Source organism: Staurois parvus, unplaced genomic scaffold, assembly GCF_062004578.1.
Source record: "Staurois parvus isolate SC_StPar_1 unplaced genomic scaffold, SC_StPar_1.0 ptg000634l, whole genome shotgun sequence".
Lineage (NCBI taxonomy): Eukaryota > Metazoa > Chordata > Amphibia > Anura > Ranidae > Staurois > Staurois parvus.
This window is the reverse complement of record NW_028318430.1, coordinates 14639650-14664443: the sequence shown is the minus strand read 5'-3', so window position 1 is coordinate 14664443 and position 24794 is coordinate 14639650. Positions and strand designations below refer to the sequence as shown.

Here is a 24794-nt window from a genome sequence, read left to right as displayed (position 1 = left end):
ACAATGTTTGTGAGTATATTTTGTTTTGGATGAATAAAGCTATTACCCTAGGTAATGCACAAGGCTGGTGCACCCCCTGTTTTCCTTTGTTTTTACAGTTGGTTCCTGTGGGTTTTTCCCCAATCTCTAGAGGGCAGTAAGGCCAGTGCTGATATTTCATACACAAAGAATGTTTCACAGTTGCATATTTGTACATCACTCTTGAGAGCAGGGGACTGATATATTTCTGCTATACATGGAGTGTATATGTGCATGCGTTGATTTTTGCTGCTTCATGCTGACAAGGACAAAGGTGGCTACAGAACGATTATGTGGCTTTATCCTGCTGTTACTGCACCATAGGTTTAGCTACTGAATATGTTGTGTCTTTTCAGACCTATCTTTAGGTACGGGGAAGTGAGTGCTTGGACACTCACTAATGATGCATGATGATACCCCATTGTAGCTTGGACTGCCCATTGGACAGTACTGCTGGGACCAAAAAGTCTGGAAAACCCTGAAAGCTTGTCCTGAAAATTTAAATGTCAGTGCAAATAAAAATTATCATAGACAGTGCTCAGTAAAATTGTGAAAATATTGTGAAAGGTCCTGGCTGTGACTTTTTCAGGTACTATTATTATTATTAGACAGGATTTATATAGCGCTAACGGGAGACAATACAGCAACAATACAGTTCAATACAAGAGGGATAGGAGGGCCCTGCTCCTTGGAGCTTACAATCTAAGAGGGAGGGGCTAGTGGTACAAAAGGTAATAACTGTGGGGGATGGACTGGTAGGAGGAGTAGAAGATTCCATTATTAGCTGAGGGCAGGATAGGTATTTCCTTGCCTATTGTTCAAAATTAGACATTTAACAATGGTCTGTAAATAATGATGTTCAAACTGAAAAGCAAGATTTTGTTTTACATAGTCACATACTCTCAGAGGCCACTTTATTAAGTACACCTTGCTAGCACCTTGTTGGACCCCCTTTTGCTTTCAGAACTGCCTTAATTCTTCATGGCATAGATTCAGCAAGGTGTTGGAAATATTCCTCAGAGATTTTGGTCCATATTGACATGAGTTACTGTTACCTTTCTATCATCTCGAACCAGTCTGCCCATCTGACCTCAGACATCTACAAGGCATTTTTGTCCACACAACTGCTGCTCACTGGATATTTTCTCTTTTTTGGACCATTCTCTGTAAACCCTAGAGATTGCTGTGCATGCAAATCTCAGTAGATCAGCAGTTTCTGAAATACTCACATCAGCCTGTCTGGTACCAACAACCATGCCATGTTCAAAGTCACTTAAATCCCTTTTCTTCCCCATTCTGCTGCTCGGTTTGAATTTCAGCAAGTCATCTTCAGCATATCTAGATGCCTAAATGCATTGAGTTGCTGCCATGTGATTGACTGTCTAGCAATTTGTGTTACCAAGCAAATGAACAGGTGTACCTAATAAACTGGACGGTGAGTGTAGTTACATAGTCTGGCTGAAAAAAAGTTTTGAAACAAGTAATAGCCGGAGTCACAAAATAATAGCACTTTAAAGTATATGTGAACCCTAACCTTGTAAAACAATCCATTCAGTTTAAAATAGAAATGAAAGGCAAAACATTTGTGTATATATATTAAAAAAAACTTTAAAAATACCTTTTTTTGCCTTTTATATAGGAGATCACATAATCTCTGTTCTCAGCTGCATAAGGACCTTAGAGAGCTGGGGATGGAGAAACAGCAGACCACTGATCTTCCCAGTGAATAATTGTGCAAGGAGGGTGTGTCACTACAAGACAAATCATTGGAGGAGAGCACACTGAGTTCCCAGCACAGCCATAAAACTGACCACGCTGTGCACTCCTCCCTAGTTTGGTCAGTTGTTAATAGGAAAGCAGAGGGACACACAAAGAAAGCAATGCAAGGAGAACAGGATACTTTTTAACAACATACACATATCACAAATATGAAATATTAGAGTAACATACACTTTAAACTGTCCATGGAAAGGAAAAGGTTTAAAAAAGATTTTAGGCAGGCTTTTTCATACAAGTACATGTTGCAGCAGGCTTTATCAGGAATATGAAATGTTAGGTTAACATATTCTTTAACATTTATCTATGTTATGCAATGAGAAAGCACCTCAAATACAGCCTGTGAAAAACTTTCAGGTGGTTAGATGGTGCTTCTATGTCCAACAACTCTCTAATAAACTAATAAAATAAACTCTGTTTCACAGATGGGAGTTCAGAATTTCTAAACATATATCTGGGTGAGAATATTTGGTCATTTTTGATACAACTATAATTAGTAGCAACTATTTTCAAACTCATTTGGTAATGTACAAATGATTGCCGCAATGTCTGTTATGCTTTAGTAATATTTTTATTAGTTCTGTACTTTTGCTGTGACATACCTTTCCCACTAGAGGAAACCAGAGATTAAGATGTTTTTATATTACAGGTAAATACAATCCTAGAAGCATTTGGGCATGCCAAAACAACACTTAATAATTCTTCTAGTCGTTTCATAAAATTTCTTGAGCTACAGTTTTGTGAAAGGACATCAACTTTATGGGGAGGTAACATATATTTATCATCTACTTAAAATAATTATTTTTAATATTATTTCAAAGGTTTTCAGAAATGTTGAATCTGTTTGAGAGTTAAAGGGGCATTTAATGTTCAGTGTCAAAGTAGAGAAAGGTAAGCAGTGGGTTAGAAGCCTAAAAGAAAACTGTTCTAGTTGTGATTGGTTAATAACATCTTTTATATATTATTATACGAATAAATATTTAAAAGAGAAGTATGGGAAACATTTTTTTTTTTTTACAAATCATACTTACCTAGGTAGGTGCAGCATCGGTTCAGTACTGCATCTGTCCCCCTCCAGCTCTAAGGGTGAGAACTCAGTCACATGACCACTGTCAGCTCTGCCCCCTCCCATGCTCACTGGAGCACTGGGCTGTGGAGGGGAGGGAGTGGCTGGCTCAGGCTCACAGCTGCTTACTGACAATATGGTCACGATCCTTCCCCAGCCAGGACCAACTCTGTGATGTCAGCCGATAGCAGGCTTCAGCCCGCTGTCAGCTCAAAACAGGTCACAGGACCACTTGTACACTGACCACCAATGTAAATGGGTACTTCACTAACCAACAATGTAGGGAGGTACTTTCTACTGACCCAATGTAATGGAGCATTTTTTTCAGTGACCACCAATGTAGTAAAGCACTACAATCTTCAGTTTTCTTTTCTGGCAAATATTTTTTGTTTCATTTCATTTTTATTACTGAAAATAATTTAGATGTATAGGGAGCTTTGGGTGTCTAATTCGCTCACTAAAGTACAGTATTTGATCCCCTGCTGATTTTGAATGTTTGCCGACTCACAAAGAAACGATCAGTCTATATGTTATAATATGAATGATTATGTTATGAAGACTGTAATACTCCATTATCAAAATATTGAAAAGATTCTTAGTTACATCCAAATTTGAATATTATTATGTGTGTTATGGGATATACTTGTCATAAATCCTAGAGCTCATTAACAGTGCAGTTACACCTCAGGCTTGTTAGTATAAACCTGTCAGTTCAATAGCATTTATTGACAACCATAGCAGGGTCAAGGCCAGTAGACTAACAGTGGAGAGCTCACACTACTGTTGTCAAAGGACAATGCATTATACATCTGAGACCTATATTGACTTATACTACATTGTATAAATGGAACAGGCAGTTAGCAGAATGCCCTGACCAATTAACCAGCAAAATTAAGAAAGTGCCACTAAAGACATTTCCAATTAAATAGCAACAACCAACATAAACAGACTTGGGCGAGGAGGGCAGTACAGAAGAAGAGTTACATGTTTATGGATTTCTCCCCAGAAGAACTAAGGGATATACTGTGTGTATATATATATATATATATATATATATATATATAGTACATTTCTGAAATAATTGTAAATGAACTTCCCTTATTTGCCTTCTCTTGGTCTTGTAAATATATATTAATAAGGCATTTGTTATATCTATTTTCTAAGCGTAAAATAACCTATTGACCTATTGAAATTCAGAGTTGTAGTGTGCATACTTTCTGTGTTATTTCAAAGAATCTATTTATTGCTCCTACTTCTTATCATAGTCAACTAGTGCTTATGCTTTGGAGATAAGGATAGTGAATGTGATTAAGTAATTTATTCATTTATTTATTACAGGTACTTATATAGCTCCTTTAATTTATGCAGCACTCAACCTGTATAGTTGTACATTCGCATTAGTCCCTGCCCTCAAGGAGCTTACAATCTAAGGTCCCTAATTAACATTCATACATACTAGAGCCAATTTAGACAGCAGCCTATTAACCTACCAGCCTGTCTTTGGAATATTGGAGGAAACTGGAGTACCCAGAGGAAAGCCACACAAGCACAAGGAGAACATGCAAACTCCAGGCAGGTAGTGTGGTGGTTGAGGTTTGAACTGACAACTAGTAGTTTAGCAAAAGTGATTTTGCCAAAACTCAGACTTCAAAAATACTGTATGTTGTCAGCCTTTGATAGAAAATGAAGAATTCATTTTTGGCAGATAAACAAGTTTTTTCTCTGTATTTGCAAGAACTAAATTGGGATTAAACGTAGGCAAATGCATTCCTGGTGCAGCCCAAAGGTTGGACTGGGGATCCCCAACCTTAATCTCTACAATGAAGCCTGTATTTTGAATAGAGTATTGTACTGGCGCTGTCATGCCTCACAGAAAGCCCAGGTAGTCCTAAGAGGAGACAATCTAGAATGCAATATCACAACCTTCCCTAGATAGCTAAATCCTTTATTGCAAATCCTTTATTCTAAATTCCTTTACAGGAACTATAAGCTTTTTATAGGTATCGTTTACTTAAAGTGGAGCTTCACCCAAAAGGGAAAGTTTCGCTTTAAGGACTCTTTCCCTGCTCCCCATTAAGGATAAGTACCTTTGAGGAGCGGGTACCCAATTTTGACAGGTACCCGCTCCCACTTCCACTCTGATTGCCTTAGGCAATCAGAAGTGGTAGTTCTCCTCCCCCCTCCCACAGTCTTCTGGGACCTGTCGCGTGTCCCAGAAGACTGTGGGAGGGCGGAAGAGAGCAGTGCTACTTACACATATGCAGTGTGCACCTGGCTGTGAAGCCACAAGCTGTCAAAGCCAGGTACCTATGCTTAAGATGCCAGTGCCAACAGAAGACTGGTGGTGAAACCGGCTGCAACGAGCACAGCGCTAGGTCGAGGGGCAGATGATTGGCTGTTTTTTAAAAGTCATCAGCTACAGTTTTTGTAGCTACTGACTTTTATTTTATTAACAGGAGACTGGAGCTCCACGTTTGTGGAGTGTATAGGCTCACTCTCTCAATTTTCTGCTGTTCCGGGCCTTAACTCCCCTGACAACCCTGAATTTCCTGAATTTCACCCAGGATCTCAAATTGAGGTGTCTTTCAAAAACAGTTTTCGCAGACATGTACTAGTCAATTGTATTACAGATAGGGGTAAACTCTGTGACAAAGTGGACTTGAAACAAATTGTTTTATTGTGCCCACTTTTTAACCAGCAATATTTGTAATGTCGACATTTTATAGCTAACTACAAACAAAAGCAATTTTTTTTCAAGTTTGTCATACACTGGGAACAAATACAGTATTTCTCTTCGACTTGCCTACCAAGCAAGGAGTATCAATATCTTATACTCTGTTTTCTCATTCATAAAAGTAAACTTCCACCTTTCTTTTAAGAAACAATGGACATATGAACTTCAGACATAGTTAACATATTCCCAATGAGGAAAACGTGCTCTATCAGCACTAGATACTAAACGTATGTAGGGTTGATTTACTAAAACTGGAGAATGCAAAATCTGGTGCAGCTGTGCATAGAAACCAATCAAGCTTTTTTGTCAAAGCTTAACTGAACAAGCTGAAGTTAGAAGCTAATCGGCTACCATGAAACAGCTGCACCAAATTTTGCACTTCATAGTTTTAGCAAATCAACCCCTATGTATAGACTTTTTTCTCAGTGGTACATGTTTCCCCCAAAAAATGCTGGCTAGGTTGTAATGAAATAGGCTCTGTCCTACATATATGCAGGTTGTGTCCAAAAATTACCCTCTTTTGGAACTTCGTCAGAGGCTTGATCCACCAAACTACAGAACAATCCCCCCTTAAAATTCAGACTTTTTTTTACACTTGAAATCCAGCATGCACCTACAAGAAAACACTATTCACCTATTAAATTCAGCAAAATCGCAGATTCTTTGACATTGGAGCATTGATGATATGCCTAACTTGAAGGAATGGCAGCCATCAGTTAATAGCTAACTTTGAAGAAATGAAGGTCGTGGCAGCAGATTTGTTGAACATTTACAGGAAAAAGTGAACATGTTGGCTTCTTGCTAATTTGCCAACTCATTAATCCACTGCACCTATAGAATACAATCTATTGATAAGCAATATTTATATTTTCCTGACCGTAGAAAATATGTACAAATCCACTATATATTCTCTTTAACCAACACTTTAAAAAAAAGAGTAAAGCTATTTTGTGTTGTCTCTCAAATGTTTTCCTTTACAAATTCTGAAATAAAATGAACCTTAATGTACAATGTAAATATGATCCATGTCATTCTGAAGGATAAATGTAACTTAGTGGTTACCTGAGTATGGCAGATCATTCTTTGAACAAATTGCTAAAATGGTTTCTCACACAAATCTTTTCTAATTCTAGCCAGACTGTACACATATATGCTGGAGAAGACCCGTCTCATCGCTCAAGCTCAAGGCCAAAGTAACTTCCTAATATTTTACCTAATGATGGATGGCCTGTCTGCTGAAGAGAAATATAACCTGTATCTCAGGAGCACATCAGCACACAGGTAATACAATTTCTTCATATTGTTACAAAAAGTATTCAGTAAGGATAAGTTTTAAGTGTTCTGTCTAAATGAACTGTTTTATAGCTTTAAAGGAATTTTGTCTCATGAGAAACCATCAAGGGTGTTGCTAGACTCTGGCACCCATGGTACATACCCCAGGTCTTCTATTGATTGCCCCAGGTATACTTTGAGATATGGAAATGATGCATTATTTGCATTATACAGTTTTGGAACATTTAATGTATCTACTTTTCAATCCAACTATTCTTTATTTTGCAATCATAATATTATGATAATACAGTTTTTAGACCAATTCAGTTTAGTTCAGTGAAAAATATTATATTATTATTAGATTTTATCCAAAGTGGTCATCGTGGTATCCTACTAGTCCCTCTACATTTTAGTTTGTGTGCCTAGAGGTACCCAAAGTCTAGGACCTTAGAAATGCTGCTGACTATCCTTGTTTTCCTCTCATACTGAAAATGGTATCTGCTTGGCAGTCATGCTGATCTATTTACTTTAAAGCTTTGAGCCACCTGGAACTAGTGCATCTATTGCGAAGGTAAAATAATATTTCACTAATTATAATTACATATTTTGTTCTGATTTCTTTAAATTTAATCTTTTAATGTCTTTTTGACAAAAAGTAGAGTAAGAAATTTACAAAAAATGCCTTGGAAAGAAAATCCACACAAATGGAAACTTTAGCATATAATGGAGCCACAGACTGTGTAGTCACAACTTTTCTTGGCAGCGATTGATGAGAGATCATCTGCTACTGAAGGGTTTAGAGCACTCTGTCAGCAGATGCTTTCACGCTGATTCACTTAGAATATAAGAAACATCTCTTTCTCTGATCAGTTGTATGAATGGAGAAATAAGGAGAAAATATAGAAACTGTTGTGAGAGTTGTCCCCAAGGCAGGTTAGATTGTGACTGTGATTGACCAACTTGTACAGTTTATGGGCAGCTGTAAAGTTTGAGCTGTACTGCTCCCCTTCTCTTTTGTGCTGAATGTATGATATGGGAACAGATCAAATTAATAAAAAATGCAAAACAAACACTATATATTATTCCAATAAAAATATTTTCCATTGTTCTTAATTATTGTTTCAAGAATGCAAAGATAGTATACAGAGGATTCAATTCACAAAGTAGTATCTTAGCGTTTTTCAAAAACTTTTTTGCAATTCACTAAAAAACACTCCTAAAATACTGCATGTGCTATTTTATGAAGTGATTCAATATGTTAAGGAGCTGGTATCCGCCAGCGTCCTTAACAACCAGTAAAATCAGTAAAACAACTTGGTTGTTAAGGAGTGGGTGGCCACGGCGTCCTTAACAACCATGGCTCATCTGCTGTCAGCAAGATTTCCCGCTGACAGCAGAATGTAAACAAAAGAAGAAACCCTAAGGAACCCCACTTCAAAATAAAAAAAATGGCATGGGTTCCCCCCCAAATCCATGCCAGAACCTTATCTGAGTGTGCAGCTCGGCAGGCCAGGAAGGGGAGGGGGGGCAGCTGAGCGCCACTCCCCCAAACCATACAGGGCCACAAGCCCTCAACTTGGGATATGTGCTTTTTGATGAGGGCAAGGGCCTCTTTCCCGCAACCCTGGCCCAGTAGTTATGGGGTACAGGGGTTATTTAATAGAATCTGGAAGCCCCCTTTAACAAGGGGGCCCCCAGATCCCTGCCCCCCTCATATGAATATGCATGGGATGCATAGTACCCCTACTCTCTCACCAAAATAAAGTGCTAAGTAAATAAAAACACACAGCTGTTAATTAAAAGGCCAAAAAATAAATAAATGTCCCCTGAAGTAGATCCAACCAAGTAGATCCAATCACAATGCATGCTGGATGCCAACCCAAATGGTAAAACAGAAAAACAACAACACTGACGCTTGGCTCCCACAGAATGACAGCTCCGCCACCTCCCACGGCTAAATAAACTAAGAGACAGAGCAACCTGATAATGCCAGCAGGTGACCCCACCCCCTTGTGATGTTATCAACCAGCGCATCATGGGTCAATGACATCACAAAGGGGTGGGGGTCACCCAGGGACATCATCGGGTGGCCCCGCCCTTTAGTTTATTTAGCCTTGGGAGGCGATGGAGCTGTCATTTGGCTGGAGCCAAGCATTGGTGGAGGGTGGTTTTTTTGTGGATTTGGGTTGACAGTCAACGTTCATCGTGCTTGACTTTGAATCTACTTTGGGGGACATTTTTGTGGGGGGCTTTTAAATAAAGGACTTGTCAAAAACTGACTGTGTGTTTTTATTTAATTTGCACACATTTTAAAACTTTTTTTAATGCTAGTAATTCTTTTTTTCACATGCTGCTGTCAGCGGGCAACCCTGCTGACAGCAGATGCGTCATGGTTGTTAAAGATGTGGACGCTGTCTGCTCCTTAACAACCATGATATTTACTGGCTGTTAAGGATGGCGGCTGGCAGCTCTTTAACAGCTAAAATCACACGCATGCCTTAACTATTGCATGCAGGGCCATTACTTATTTACTGCATGCATTTATTTATTTCCTTTTGTGAACTGACTTTAATGTTGTTTCATGCAGTATTTACCGAGCATTTTTGCTTTTTAAGGTAAATACTACATAACGGGATAGTGAATTGCATGCGATATTTGGAAAAAATGTGTCAGATCATCTAAATACCGAATGCGATCTGCTTTAGTGAATAGAGCCCAGTTATATTTAAGAGTAGCAAAATAGAGATACAAACAGAAATGCACATTGCATACAAAAAAAATTCCCAACACTCTTACCAGCCAGCCTGCAAAACAACTGAATTGACCCTGTTTTTAACATAAACTGTTGGACATGGTCAATTCTGTTGTTTTGCAGGTTGGCTGGTAAGAATGCTGGGAAATTTTATGTCTGCTTACAATGTGCGTTGCCCATCCACGTGTACCTTGCTGTAAAGGCTAGTTATAGATTGGTGTGGTTGCCAATTTTTTGTACAGTTGGTTAAATTGGGTGCTGGGACACACTGGATGCCTTCGCTGCCATCGTGCTATTGCTGGTGTCATGTGCATCTCTGTGCCTTTAAGGAGGGGTGAGCTCCCTCCAGGCATACCTGCCCTTAACCTATCCATTGTTACGTGTGCTCCAGCTATGGAGGTTCTGAAAATTTTAGCGTTAGGACTGCAGTATATACAGAGGTCCCTTGTCATGGGCACTGCAGGTTACGTATATATTTGTAAATGTGTGCAAACAAAGCCCTCTGTTTTTAACGTAACTGTTAGACAGGGTCCACTGAGTTGGTTTGCAGGCTGGCTGGTAAGAGTGCTGGGAAATTTTTTGTTTGCTTGTGATATGCGTTGCTCTTCCATGTGCACCATGCTGTAAAGGCTAGTTGTAGGTTGGGGTGGTTGCCATTTTTTTTGTACATATACAGATATGCACAAGTAGAAATCAAGGATATACATAAATATTCATGTTAACATTTTAGAACGGTGTGCAGCACATTATTGTTTAACTATGAGGTAAGCTTGTATACTATTACAAATAATAAGCAGTTTAAAAATGATAAAGCATATGTGGGTGGGGGATGCAGGGGTGGACAAGGAAAGTAGAAACTGAGAAAAGTGTGGATGGAATAAAATATATTCAGCATGGTTACTATAAAAAGACGTTTGACATGGAAAAGGACAAGCTTTATGAGTAGCACAGTTCCTGAACAGTAGTACTACTCAGGGGCGGACTGACAACTCATGGGGCCCCTGGGCAATAGGGGATCATGGGGCCCCTGTGTCCTTGCCCAAACTCAAAAAAGCCTATGAAAAAGGTACCAGGGGCATCTCATGGGGCCCCCTACTGACCCCAGGCCCTCGGGCAGTGCCTGAGTTTCCAAATGGTCAGTCCGCCCCTGGTACTACTCACAACTCATCAGCAGTATAAAAGCCACATGACTCTCAACAGCCAAGTACAAGCTCTGTCTCTATGCAACACATGGTTCAAAAGCTCTCAGTACAGCATCAGACAGCTTTCAGCACATGGTCTCTGTAGCAGTTGGCCTCGCCCAGCAGCAGCCTTTACAGAAGATATCAGCCCCTGTGCTCACAGGCTCACTGTAGTATTCAGGGCACACTTCGCAGGACACCAGGTACCCACCACTCGGCCATGGATCCTGACTCACAGATGCTTTCCCCAGGCTTTACATTTAGGGGAAAATAGTACATGAAGCAGAGGAGCAATAACTGGCAGATTGCTTAATCTAGACATAAATTAAAGTCCAAGCAATCTGGCTTTTTCAAAATATAAGTGTCTTTCTTCTAAAATGCTAAAAGCTTCTCATTAAGCGTAACCCAATTAAATGTATTCTTGGTAAGTTCTAGAGAAAGTGTGGGGGATAATCATAATTTGGAAATAGTGATTTTGATTATATTATACTGTAAATCTAATAACACTCACCCATAATATATCAATTATATAATCCTACATAGTGATAAATTACCTTGTTGATAAACAAAGCCAACTTAAGCACAAACCCTAAAACTAATGTTAAACTCTAACTGCTTGTTTCTTAACAAAGCCACGTGAGTGCTAGCATCACAATCAGTGGTATTGTTGGTAAATGAATGGTAATGAATGGCTTTGATGACAAAAAAGGTCCATTGCATTCTTAAAACACAAACAAACAAAACACCTAATTTAGCCTTCCCCAATTCTTGTTACAGAATTTTGCTGAAATGCCCTTATCCTCGCAGAAATTTTGTCAAAATGCATTGGGGTCAATAGAAAAGGTCAAATTGGATTTTTAATGGAATTGATGGTGTTTGACCACTTCAGTACTGGACAATTTCACCCCCTTCCTGCCCAGGCCAAATTTCATATTTCAGCGCTGTTACACTTTGAATGACAATTACTCAGTCCTGCAACACTGTACCCAAATTAAATTTTTATAATTTTTTTTTAAACAGATAGAGCTTTCTTTTGGTGGTATTTAATCACCACTAAGCTTTTTTTTTTTTTGATAAATAAATGAATTTCGGAAAAAAAAACTTTCCTTACTTTACTTTAGTAATCTCTCTTCATAGATGTAGGCCAAAACGTACTCTGCTACATTTCTTTGGTAAAGATAACCCAAATCAGTCTATGTTATTTAGTCTGTGTGAAAATTGAAGAGTCTAAAAACTATGATATACTGTATATTTAAAAATTGTTCAATCCTGAAGTACTAATGGCCTATTTCATTTCTTGAGGCCCTAAGATTCCAGAATAGTACACATATTCCCAAAATAACCACTTTTTGGAAAGTAGACACCCCGAGGTATTTAGTAAGAGGCAGGATAAGTTTTGAAGTAATTTTTTGTCACAATTTTTTAGAAAATTAAGAAATGAAATAATTTTATTTTAACATGTCTTTTTTTTACATACTGTCACCAGAGTAGTATAGTGTTGCCATGTGATTGGTGTGGCGGTAATCAGGAACACTGACTGGTGACAGTATGTAAAAAATAATAATAATAATACTTTTTCTTAATTTTTTTTTACAATTTTTTTCTTTGCTTCCATTTTTTACATGCTGTCACCAGAGCAGTTGACACTGTACTGCTTTGGGGAGGTGATCAGGATTTTTTTTTCACACTATGATTGCTTATTACGGTGATGATTACTGTATAAGTAATCATTTTTATAGTGTGAATGGTATCCATTCATGTGCCATTGTGTATTATTGTGATAGCTGTGATTGGTCACAGCAATGAAATGATACCAGGGCTATGCACAGTGCCCTGGTACAACATTCTGTATTCTGCTGTGTCCTGTGGACACTGCAGGTCACAAATAGTGCCACTGCGTGGCCCCTGAGGCAAGCGAGTGGGAGGATGTCAAATGACGTCCACCCAGAATAACAGAGCACCCACCAGGCCATATTATTACAATAGGCTATAAAGTCCAAATGTTTTTTAAATTATTGCATTCCCAGCATTAGGGTTAAATATGTCTCACAACTTTTTCTGCCCTAAACACTTTCCTTTCTCCTCACACAATCCAGTGCTGTCCTGGCTGTAGCAATTCTACTCTCATAAAATACACTGTGAGCCATGGACTCCTGTGAGCAGGCATGGGGGGTGGAGCTGTGCTCTGTGTTTTTATTTATTTATTTCAGGTACTTATATAGTGCTGTAAATTTATGCAATGCTTTACATATATATTGTACATTCACATCAGTCCCTAACCCTCAAGGGGTGTACAATCTAAGTTCCCTAACTCAAATTCATACATACACATACTAGGGCAAATTTAGACAGGATCCAATCAGCATATCTTTGGAGTGTGGGAGGAAACTGGAGTACCTGGAGGAAATCCACACAGGCACAGGGAGAACATGCAAACTCCAGGCAGGTGGTGCCATGGTTGGGATTTGAACTGATGACCCTAGTACTGCCAGGTGGAAGTGCTAACCATTTAGCCACTGTGCTGCCCCATGGATGGGATTGTGCCCACATGGGTGCCTCCATAGCACATGGGGGGCACCTGCAGAAAGAAAGAAGGGAAAGCGCCAGTGGGGGACCATCAAAGAAGAGGTAAGGGACTTCTCTGTGCAATATCATAAGTATAACATCTTAAAAATTTTTAAAATGTTGTCTTTAATATCACTTGAAGGAAGCTTCTTTTACACATTTGCTTGCAGGCTTGTTTTTATCGCACTGAGCTGAGTTTATTCTTAAGTGTGGTTGGAAGTTTGAATTTCAGATTTCTTACAAATGCAGGAGAAAAAGTCTTCCATATTTGATGAGAAAAATGAACTAGCCAGTACATCTTGTGATTTGTACCAAAGACAAGTGTATTGTTATCTGTACTGAGTTTGTGTTTTCACATCAAACACGTCTAACTACAAGGTAGCACTGCCTGTTATACCGATTACATTGTTCCACTGGCCTTTCGCAATAACATGACAAATGTGAAAACTAAACAAAACGGAGAACTCTGCAGCTTGAAACCTATGATTTTCTTTATTTATCCAGGCGTACAATTAGTGAAGCATTCAGCTAACACTGACTGCTTCTATTTATGCACAAAATTGTACGTATTGTAAACAACACGTCATAAGTGTAGAAGATAAACATTGCTATTTAGGGGTAATTTGTAGAAAATCATTGTGTGATGCAAAAGAGTGCTCAGCCATGGATGTAAGGAAATAGATTACTGGTGGCAAGAAAAAGCAGTATTTTTACATTTCTAGTACAGGTGAAACTTGAAAAATTAGAATATTGTGCAAAAGTTCATTTATTTCAGCAATGCAACTTAAAAGGTGAAACTAATATATGAGATAGACTCATTACATGCAAAGCAAGATAGTTCAAGACGTGATTTGTCATAATTGTGATGATTATGGCTTACAGCTCATGAAAACCCCAAATCCACAATCTCAGAAAATTAGAATATTGTGAAAAGGTGCAATATTCTAGGCTCAAAGTGTCCCACTCTCATCAGCTAATTAAGCCATAACACCTGCAAAGGGTTCCTGAGCCTTTAAATGGTCTCTCAGTCTGGTTCAGTAGGAATCACAATCATGGGAAAGATTGCTGACCTGACAGTTGTGCAGAAAACCATCATTGACACCCTCCATAAGGAGGGAAAGCCTCAAAAAGTAATTGCAAAAGATGTTGGATGTTCCCAAAGTGCTGTATCAAAGCACATTAACCGCTAGCCTACCGGGCACTTATACCCCCTTCCTGCCCACGCCAAGCTCCAGCTTTCAGCGCTGTCGCATTTTGAATGAAAATTGCGCGGTCATGCAACACTGGACCCATATGAAATTTTTATCATTTTTTGTGACAGATGGAGCTTTATTTTGGCGGTATTTAATCACCTCTGGGTTTTTTATTTTTTCGAAAACAAACCAAAAACCACTGAAAAGTTTAAAAAAAAAACGTTTTTTCTTAGTTTTTGTTATAAAATTTTGTAAATAAGTGATTTTTCTCCTTCACTGATATGCGCTAATGAGGCTGCAGTGATGGGCACTGATAGGCTGCACTGATGGACACTGATAGGTGGTACTGATGGGCACTGATGAGGAGGCACTGGTAGGTGGCACTGATGGGCATTGACAGGCATCACTGATGGGCATCACTGATACATGGCACTGATATATGGCACTGATAGGCAGCACTGATAGGTGGCACTGACTGGCACTGATAGGCGGCACTGACTGGCACTGATAGGCGGCACAGACATGCACTGTTAGGCGCACTGACTGGCACTGATAGGTGGCACTGATTGGCAGCACTGATAGGTGGCACTGATTGGCAGCACTGATAGGTGGCACTGATTGACATTGATGGGTGACACTGAAAGGCAGCTCAGATGGGCACTGATATGTGGCATTGATGTGGCACTGATGGGCACTGGCACAAGGCACTGATGAGCACTGACACAAGGCACTGATGGACACTGACAGGTGGCGCTGCTGGGGCTACACTGATCATCAGAGCACACTGATCATCAGTGCCCTGATGAACAGTGTACATGTCCCCTCCACGGAAAGCTGATTACCGGCTCTCCTCTCCTCTAGAGCTGTTAGTGTGACAGCTCGAGAGGAGAGAAATGCAGATAACCGGCATTTCCCTATTTACATGTGATCAGCTGTGATTGGACAGAGCTGATCACATGACCGAGCCGACATCTTCGGCTCTTTCCGTGATCGGTGATCTGCTGTGTCCAAGGGACATGCGCGGTGAAAATGGGAGGACATCATATGACGTCCTCCCAGAACGAGAGAACCACCTTGCATCCGTCATATTACTATATGGCGGGAGGTGGTTAATAGAAAGTTATGTGGAAGGGAAAACTGTGGAAGAAAAAGGTGCACAAGCACGATATTCTACTTTTTTTAGTTTCACCAGTATACTAATAAGGTTAATATTCCCACACAGATATGAGAGTACAGACATAGGTTTCTACAGTATATACAACAGTAAATATTTGTTGAAATATAAAGCATGCATAAATAAGAGGGTTAAATTAACAACAGACTACTGCGTATACAGTAGACGGATATCAGAATGTTGTTACTGTAATAGCTGTCAGTATTGCTCCACATCCACCAATCAGAATAAGACTTTAATATTCAAGTTATTTTTCAGAGCAGGTTTATATGTATTTGGCAGCTGCAGTGAAAGAACATCTCTAATATTCTTTTATGATGTTTCTGTTTCTGTCTCTATCTGGAGACATTCAGGGGAAACAATGCAGCATTAACAGTGATACCATATAGTGTTTGTATTTCAAATTTGATTGAAAAAGTGGAAATACACTTTAACCATTTGCCCTCCAGAGGATTTACCCCCCTTCCTGACCAGGCCAGTGCAATACGGCGCTACATTACTTTAACTGACAATTGCGTGGTCATGCAATGCTGTACATAAAGGAAATTTATGTCATTTTTTGATCACTTCTGCGGTTTTTATTTTTTGCACTATAAAGAAAAAAAAGACCAACAATTTTGAAAAAAAACAATATTTTTTACTTTTTGCTATAAAACATATCCAATAAAAAAAAATTTAAAATTACATTTCGTTATAAATCTAGGCCAAAATGAATTCTGCTACATGTCTTTGCTAAACAAAATGCCAATACGTGTAAATTACTTGGTTTGCGTGAACGTTATAGCATCTACAAATGGCAGTATATACACTGGAATTTTTTTTTTTAATACTAGTAATAGTGGCAATCAGCGACTTATAGCGGGACTGTGGTGGGCATTCTGACACTGGAGGAGAACTGACTAACTGCCACTGACATCCCCACTGACACTAATACAGTAATAAGTGCTAATAAAAGGCACTGACATTGTACTAATGACACTGGGCAGGAAGGGGTTAAAATCTGGGGTGATCAAAGAGTTAACAGTGCGTGTTTTACATTGTGTGCTGTTTTACTTTGGAGACACGCTGTTTTGTATCTCTGTGCAGAGAGATACAAAGCAGCATGTCCATTCTGACAGGAGAGAGACCTACAGTTGAAAGAAAAAGTATGTGAACCCCTTGGGATTACGTGGAGTTTTGCATGAATTGGGCATAAAATGTGCTCTGAACGTCATCTAAGTCACAACAATAGAAGAACATAGTCTGCTGAACATAATATTACACAAACATTAGATGTTGCCATGGTTTAATTGCACATAACATGTAAACATTCACAGTGCAGGGAGGAAAAAGTATGTGAACCTTTGGACTTAATAACTGGTTGACCCTCCTTTGGCAGCAATAACCTCAACCAAATGTTTCCTGTAGTTGCAGATCAGACCTGCACAATGATCTGGAGTCATTTTGGACCACTCCTCTTCACAAAACTGTTTCAGTGTAGCAATATTCTTGGGATGTCTGGTGTGAATCGCTCTCTTAAGTTCATGCCACAGCATTTCAATCGGGTTGAGGTCAGGACTCTGACTGGGCCACTCCAGAAGGTGTATTCTGTACTGTTGCAGCCATTGTTTTGTTGAATGACTTGTATGCTTTGGGTCATTGTCCTGTTGCATCACCCATCCTCTGCGGAGCTTCAGTTGGCGGACAGATGGTCGTACGTTTTCATGCAAAATGTCTTGATAAACTCTGGAATTCATTTTCCCATCAACGACAACAATCCGTCCAGGCCCTGAGGCAGCAAAGCAGCCCCAAACCATGATGCTCCCTCTGCCATGTTTCACAGTGGGGATGAGGTTTTGATGTTGGTGTGCTGTGCCTTTTTTTCTCCACATATAGTGTTGTGTGTTCTTCCCAAACAACTCAATCTTGGTTTCATCTGTCCACAGTATATTTTGCCAGTAGTGCTGTGGAACATCCAGGTGCTCTTTTGCAAACTTCAAACGTGCTGCAATCTTCTTTTTGGACAGCAATGGCTTCCTCCGTGGTGTCCTCCCATGTACTCCATTCTTGTTTAATGTTTTCCTTATTGTAGATGTGTCAACAAAAATGTTAGCATGTGCCAGAGATTTCTGTAGGTCTTTAGCTGACACTCTGGGATTCTTCTTTACCTCATGCAGCATTCTGCGCTGTGCTCTTGCAGTCATTTTTACAGGAAGACCACGCCTAGGGAGAGTAGCAACAGTGCTAAACTTTCTCCATTTGTAGACAGTCTGTCTTACCGTGGACACATGAACATCAAGGCTCAAGGAGATACTTTTGTAACCCTTTCCAGCTTCATGCAAGTCAACAATTCTTGATTGTAGGTCTTCTGAGAGCTCTTTTCTGCGAGGCATGGTTCACATCAGACAGTGCTTCTTGAAACCAGTAAACCCAAAACAGGTGTGTGTTTTTTAGGGCAGGACAGCTGTCAGCAACACATCCAATATCATCACACTGATTGGAGTCAAGGTTGGCTCACTCCTGGCTCCAATTAGCTCTGGGAGAAGTCATTAAGCTAGGGCCTCACATACTTTTTCCTCCCTGCACTGTGAATGTTTACATGTTATGTGCAATTAAACCATGGCAACATCTAATGTTTGTGTAGTATTATGTTCAGCAGACTGTGTTCTTCTATTGTTGTGACTTAGATGACGTTCAGAGCACATTTTATGCCCAGTTCATGCAAAACTCCACGTAATCCCAAGGGGCTCACATACTTTTTCTTGCAACTGTATGTTGTTTATACGCAGGTCTCTCCCCTGTCAGCTTTGCCAATGATCACTGAGTGCCAGCCAGGAATCAACGGCCAGGACCTGGTGATTGACATCCCTAGCTGCCAATAGCAGCGCACGTGCCCCCTACCCTGAAATGCAAATCACACTATATCTACGTGATTTTGCCCAGCCGTGCCACGCTGTAGCAGTACTTCTGCTATAGGGTGGATGGCAAGTGCTTATTGAACCTTGGTGACTTAAAAAATTATTCTGTACGGTACATGGGCAATAAATGGGCAAACTTGACAGCATGGAAACAAGCAATGGACAATAGTGATAATATAAGGACAACACATGGGGAATCAATGCACTCAACAGGCAAAAATACAGATGATCGTGACAGTATGGCATACAGGCAAATGTAACAATATGTGGACAAAAATGGGCAGTTGTGAGAAGTACACAAGCAACTAATGAGCACCCGGTAAAATGTATAGTCTTGAAAGTACACAAAGAAATAGTCAATCCTCACAATATTCTGGAAACAAATTGGCAGTAGTTATTCTTGGGTAGTGATGAGTGAACTGGGAAAATTTCACTTCACTGGACATTTGCTGAATATTAAAAAAACCTGCAAACCTCATACATAGTACTGAACCCCACTTATGTCTATAGAAGCAAATCTATCTCGGAATTCTTTTTTTGGCCATTTCAAGGCCAGTTTGCAAGCTTTTTGTAAAACAGGGCATGGATAGCTAGGCAATGAGGGATATGTACTAATTTGAAATAGAATTTTAAAAAATACAGTTCAGCAAACAGCGGGCCTTTAATTGCAACTTCAAGGGCAACATTAGAAATACACAAATCATTTGGGGGCTTGTTCACAGTATATGCAGTGACTGCCTTATCCGGCGCTGGATAAATGATGGTTACCACAAGGGCACATAGAAAATATAGAAAATAGTAAATAGTGCAAAGGACTGAAATGCTCATCGTCCCGACTGCAGCTCACTGCAGGGAAAACCTGAAGGCTGACCACATGCTAAATTGAGTGTTTAGCATATGGGCATTGTGGATTAGCCCTTAAAGTGATATTATTGGCTTGTGTGTTTTTTTTTTTTTAAATAACACACATATTATTTAATACTGTGCCCTATGGTTTTGCACAGAGCAGCCCTGATCCTCCTCTTCTTGGGTCCCCTGAAAGCGTTTCTGACCCTTTCTCCCTTCTGAGTGCCCCTAGAGCAAGCGACTTGCTCTGGGGGCACTCATGTGGGTTCACTTCCGAGCCGCAACAAGCTTATGAACTGCCTTAATGTGGATGTAAACCTTGGACATGAAATATGAACAAAGCATATCCCTCTATAGTATATACACTGTAGTTGTCTCAATTAAGAGTACTAAGTGTCATTTCTGTCTGCTGCTTTATTCCTCTGTTAGCAGCATAACTCACGTCTGATAAGTTTTTCTGACACCAAATGGTGACAGGGGAGGGAGCTCCACCAGATTGACAGCCTCAGCTCTGTTTCTGTGAGATGTGTGGAGGGGGGTATGTCCAGGGGCAGACTGACCATTTGGAAAATCAGGCACTGCCCGAGGGCCCGGGGTCAGTAGGGGGCCCCATGAGATGCCCCTGGTACCTTTTTCATAGGCTTTTTTGAGTTTGGGCAAGGACACAGCGGCCCCATGATCCCCTATTGCCCGGGGATGCCATGAGTTGTCAGTCCACCCCTGGGTATGTCCCTTTCCTCCAATCAGCTCTCAGAGCTCTCCTCACTGAGCTCTGCAGAGTGTAACTTCAGCTCTCTGCCCCCTTTTTATGATGTAGAGAAGAGAAGACTGCAGATAGACAGGTTCAACTTATGTAGGATTTGTTTCATCTTTGTGTATCACCTGTGGCCAGTCAATTCACTAGGTATATGTAAGGGTTTACAACCACTTTAAACCAGCATGTGAAGTGGTGTACTCCTGCAAAAGTGACATAAAAAACCTTAGGGATTGCTGATGAATTGGTTTCAGCATTTTTCACACAAGTTTTTATCCAGAGACAAAAAACAGTCCTTGAGCATTGTTTTTGTTATTTTATTGAAGGGATTAGAACTTGGATAGGGTAAGGGGGTATAGGATGCCCAAGGGAACCAGTAATTGAGAACAAATATCCTGAACTATTCACAAGATTCTCTTCTCTGATGCCGTCTTTGTTGGAGTGCTATCCAGCCTCTCCTAGATGTACCACCCCAGACCCTCCTCTTCACCCAGCAATCTGGAGACTTTTCCTGAGCAGGGATCTGGCTCCTGTCCCTGTGAATAGGTGAACAGTCACTAGTAAGGGGTTAAACTAGTTTCCCACCAGAGTGCTTCTTCCCCTATCCAACCAGGGAGTGTATGTGTACTCACTCAGATCCTCTCCTGTACCACTTGTGGGTTGGCTGCTGCTACCAGGCCTATCAGCTGGGCTGATCCTTCCCTGCCACACAGGTGGTCCTTGCTCGGGGACCAGTAAGTTCTGAGTTTTCCTCCTTTCCAGCACCAAGCTCGCAGGCAGGTTCCACCTCATTAGGCCTCCTGACAGCCTTCCTCCTCCAGCCTCACATCTTCCTACTCCTTCTTCCACCCAACTCCTCACCCTCCACACTCCTGCCACTGAGCAGGCTGTTACACATTTAAGGGAGTCCCAGCCCCTTGCCAAGCCTTCTGTTGGGGATTGGCTGAGGTCCCTCAAGGGTGAAGCCAGCCACTCCACAGATCCTCCCACTGCCTCCAAGACCCTCCTCCAAAAGTCTCAGAGCAGAGGGAAATTCCAGAGGGGCTAGCCTGCAGAGTCTCTCAACCCTGACCACAGTTTGACCCCACTGGCTATTACACCTGAGCTGCCAACCAGCTCCTGGCTAACGATTAGGGTCTAGCTCCCCCAAGCTAATCTAGGAGGATGCTACATAAGCAAAGCTGATAGGTGTTCCCTTTTTTCAATGGTGGTTTTGTGTTTATTAACATTTTCAGTTATTTTTGTAAATGAGTACCAGGGGGTGATAAGTACCTCTTACTCATTCATGGGGGGCAGATATTGGGGAGCTCTCTTATTTTAAAGGGGACTTCAGGATACTGATATGTCCTCCCCAAAGACCATGACATCCACTGAGCTAGGACTATGGGGATAAGGTCCCATCAACACGGGTACAAGGGTCTGGCATGGCTTTAGGGGGGAGCCCACACCATGTTTTGTTTTTCTGCCACTAAATAAGGACTTCCATCTGCAAACAGAAGGGGATGGTTGGGCATATTTCCCATCTCTGGCCATTTATTTCTATCCTTTGATGAACTGTGAACAGCTTGGGTTATGTTAGAACTCATGGTCACCCCAATGCCTTAAGTAGGAAGTAAAATGGCAATCGTGACAATGTGTGGGAGAGAAATAGGAAATTTTTACACACAGCAGACAACAAACGAGTAAATGTTACAATATGTGGGCAACAAATGGGCGACTGTTACAATAAATAGGCAACAAACAGGCAACTGTTAAAATACACAGGCTACTAATTGGCAATTGTATTTATAGTGTCTAATGCAATGTTCCTAGCTATTGTGAAGCTATTTTTTGGTAGGACAGGTCCTGAATAGTTAAAAGGAACTTCCTCATACCTCAGGGTAAGAGTCAATGAGAGTCTATGGGGTTGATTAACTAAAGGCAAAGTAAAGCTTCAATTTGTAAAGGATACCCAATCAGGTGCAAGGAAAATAAAAAAAATATATATTTTTGCTTGCACGTGATTGGATGATGAAAATTAGCAGAGCTTCACCACATTCACTAAGCTTTGGGAAAAATCATTGCACTACACTTACAAAGTTCACAGGTGTGAATCCTCCACTGCAGCTTTTAGTAAATCAACCCCTTGGGAGTCCATTGTACCACTGAAAAATCATCTTAATTTTGCGTTCCATTGTCTACAATGCTAAAATGTCCCAATTTTTGTAGAGATTTCAGCAGAGCGAAAAATCTAAATTTTGCTCATGCATAGGTAAGATAAACATCCATTTACAATAGGTAAACATTTCAGATACACACTAAGTATACATTTGTAAACATTTAGTTACATTCACTTATTTATAAAGTTGTAAATGTTCATAGCCAGTGACTGTTGGGTGAATATTTAAATGGAAGATATTGCATTTTTGTATATATTTTTATTTTTCTGTTTATGACTAAAAAAATTAAATAAACATTTTAATTCTGTAATATTGCATATCAAATGTATTCTTCCTCACCCAGATTTTGTTGCTTTATTTTTTTACACAGCATTAGCACTTGGAGCATTCATTTTTTAATAGCTAATCTCCAGAAAAATGTTTTACACAGCTGAAATACATTTTCAGTGTATGTACCTTCAAAAAAGAGGATTTTGTTTGTATTTCTCTGTAGCCATTCTTGTGATCCAGGCACCACTGTCACACAGCTTAGTCAGGCATGAAACCTCAATTGCAGCTGCAAGAATACAGAAGAACTCAGGCACACCTCAGCTTGTTGAGAACAAAAAGGAGAATGTTGATGAGGTCATCCCTCTGCTTACCTTGCTGTCACCTCCTGTCAGCAAATCAAAAGACCTAGGTTGTTGGCACTCTCAGTGCCCGGGGTAATACATAGCTCAACTTTCACACCTGTTCCCACCCTTTGGACTAGGGAAAGTGTGTACATTTCTGCTATGGACCTATTGTTTCAGCATTTACTTTGTCATTACTCAAGTAGAGTGCTCTCCAGGTCCAGAGCTGTGACACAGCCTCTGATGTGAACCAGTCATAAAGATTCACTCTATGAGTAAGCCTCTGCTCATGGAGAGGTTAACCTGTAATGTCACCTTTTGGCACTATGCTCTGTATTGCGGCACTTTCCAAACCTTGGTGTATAGTGTCAGAGTGCTCTACAGGTTGAGAACCATGGCACTGCCTCTGGAGTTACCCAGAGCTGACACATACTTGGTACCATTAGGCACCATTTTAAATTTACACCACCACCATTTTGTAATTGTAACATTTAAAGCTGAAGGAACAAAGCGCTGGTGCCAGCTGCTTGCCTCTTGCTCCCACCTTTTTTAGGCTAGAGCAAGCAACTTCTTACTGTTGCTCGTGCCTTTGTAGTACTTTGTGGATTCACCATTCTCTGCTCTTATTTCAATGCCTACTTTCAGTGACTTGGTCACTTTCTGCCATCTACAAACCTCCCCAGTATCAGCTGCAATGACTTGTGAGTAATTAGGACCTTGTCTTTCCTGAGGCATAGATGCTACCCACTTCATGGTGCAAAATATCTCTTAATAGACTTACAGAGGACAGGCTCACTGCATCTGGTTATATCAGCCCATACAACACCGTTGTGGATGGGTTCAGTTTCTCAGTATCCCAAGTAGGGTCCAATGCCAGCATTATTAATCCTGGGACCCCTATTATTAGAAGTGTCCTCGTGGAAGTCTTATATAGCTCCATACCATGAAGCTGAGACCTCCAGGCTGTTCCTTTAATATCTAGTTTGCATTTTTGTTATAGGGCAATGCTTAATTAATGCAACAATCTGCTCACAGGGGTTCAAAATGGGCTCTGATGACTTCAACAACTAAAAACTTATTTGTTCCTAATCTACCTCTAACTCCAAGTGTGTCTGAGGCCCCTATTACTATCTCTGATTCAGACTCAAGAGTCTTCACAGCCTTCTCCTGAAAGCCTATATTTCAACAGGTTTCATACACATCAATTCATGCTCTGATTGATGCAATGGGGTTGATTTACCAAAACTGGAGAGTGCAAAATATGGTTCAGCTGTGTATGGTAGCCAATCAGCTTTTAACTTCAGCTTGTTCAATATAAGCTGATTGGTTTCTATGCAAAGCTGCACAAGATTTTGTGCTCTCCCGTTTTATTACATCGACCCCAATGTGTTCTGCCCTGCAATTTAAGGATCAGCCGGTTGTTCCTGACATAGGGTCTTTTAGAGCTGTCGCTTCTAAGACCTTCCCAATACACATTTAATATGTAAATCCTTCCTCTATGAGGACTAAGGAACAACCTGTGAAATTATGGCTTTCTCTTGACCATGTGAAGAAGCTTTTTTTCCTTTTGAAAGGGAGTTTATTGATAAGTGATGCATGCTATAAAACAGGTGGATGGTGCTTTTACCTTCACTGACTATCGGTTAGATTCCTTATTTAAGGCTCAGTTTGATTTCTCTGGCATAACTGTTGGTCCCTTATTGGCAGTGCGTTCATATCATTGAATCCATACCATTGTTGATCAACACTCTTAAACGAGATGCCTCCATCCAGAGGTTAAACCCATGTCCTGGAGC

At 40.4% G+C, this 24794-nt stretch overlaps 1 protein-coding gene across 3 annotated transcripts in view; it reads left to right on the top strand.

Annotated features, from left to right (window-relative positions):
- MYO16 (myosin XVI) overlaps positions 1 to 24794 on the top strand; it is a 468341-nt gene that overhangs the window by 310993 nt on the left and 132554 nt on the right. For all 3 annotated transcript variants that reach the window (XM_089693597.1, XM_089693596.1, XM_089693595.1), the window contains exons 15-16: positions 2444 to 2561; positions 6728 to 6875. In XM_089693597.1, the coding sequence (XP_089549723.1) occupies positions 2444 to 2561; positions 6728 to 6875 (266 nt within the window). The remainder of the gene's footprint in view (positions 1 to 2443; positions 2562 to 6727; positions 6876 to 24794) is intronic.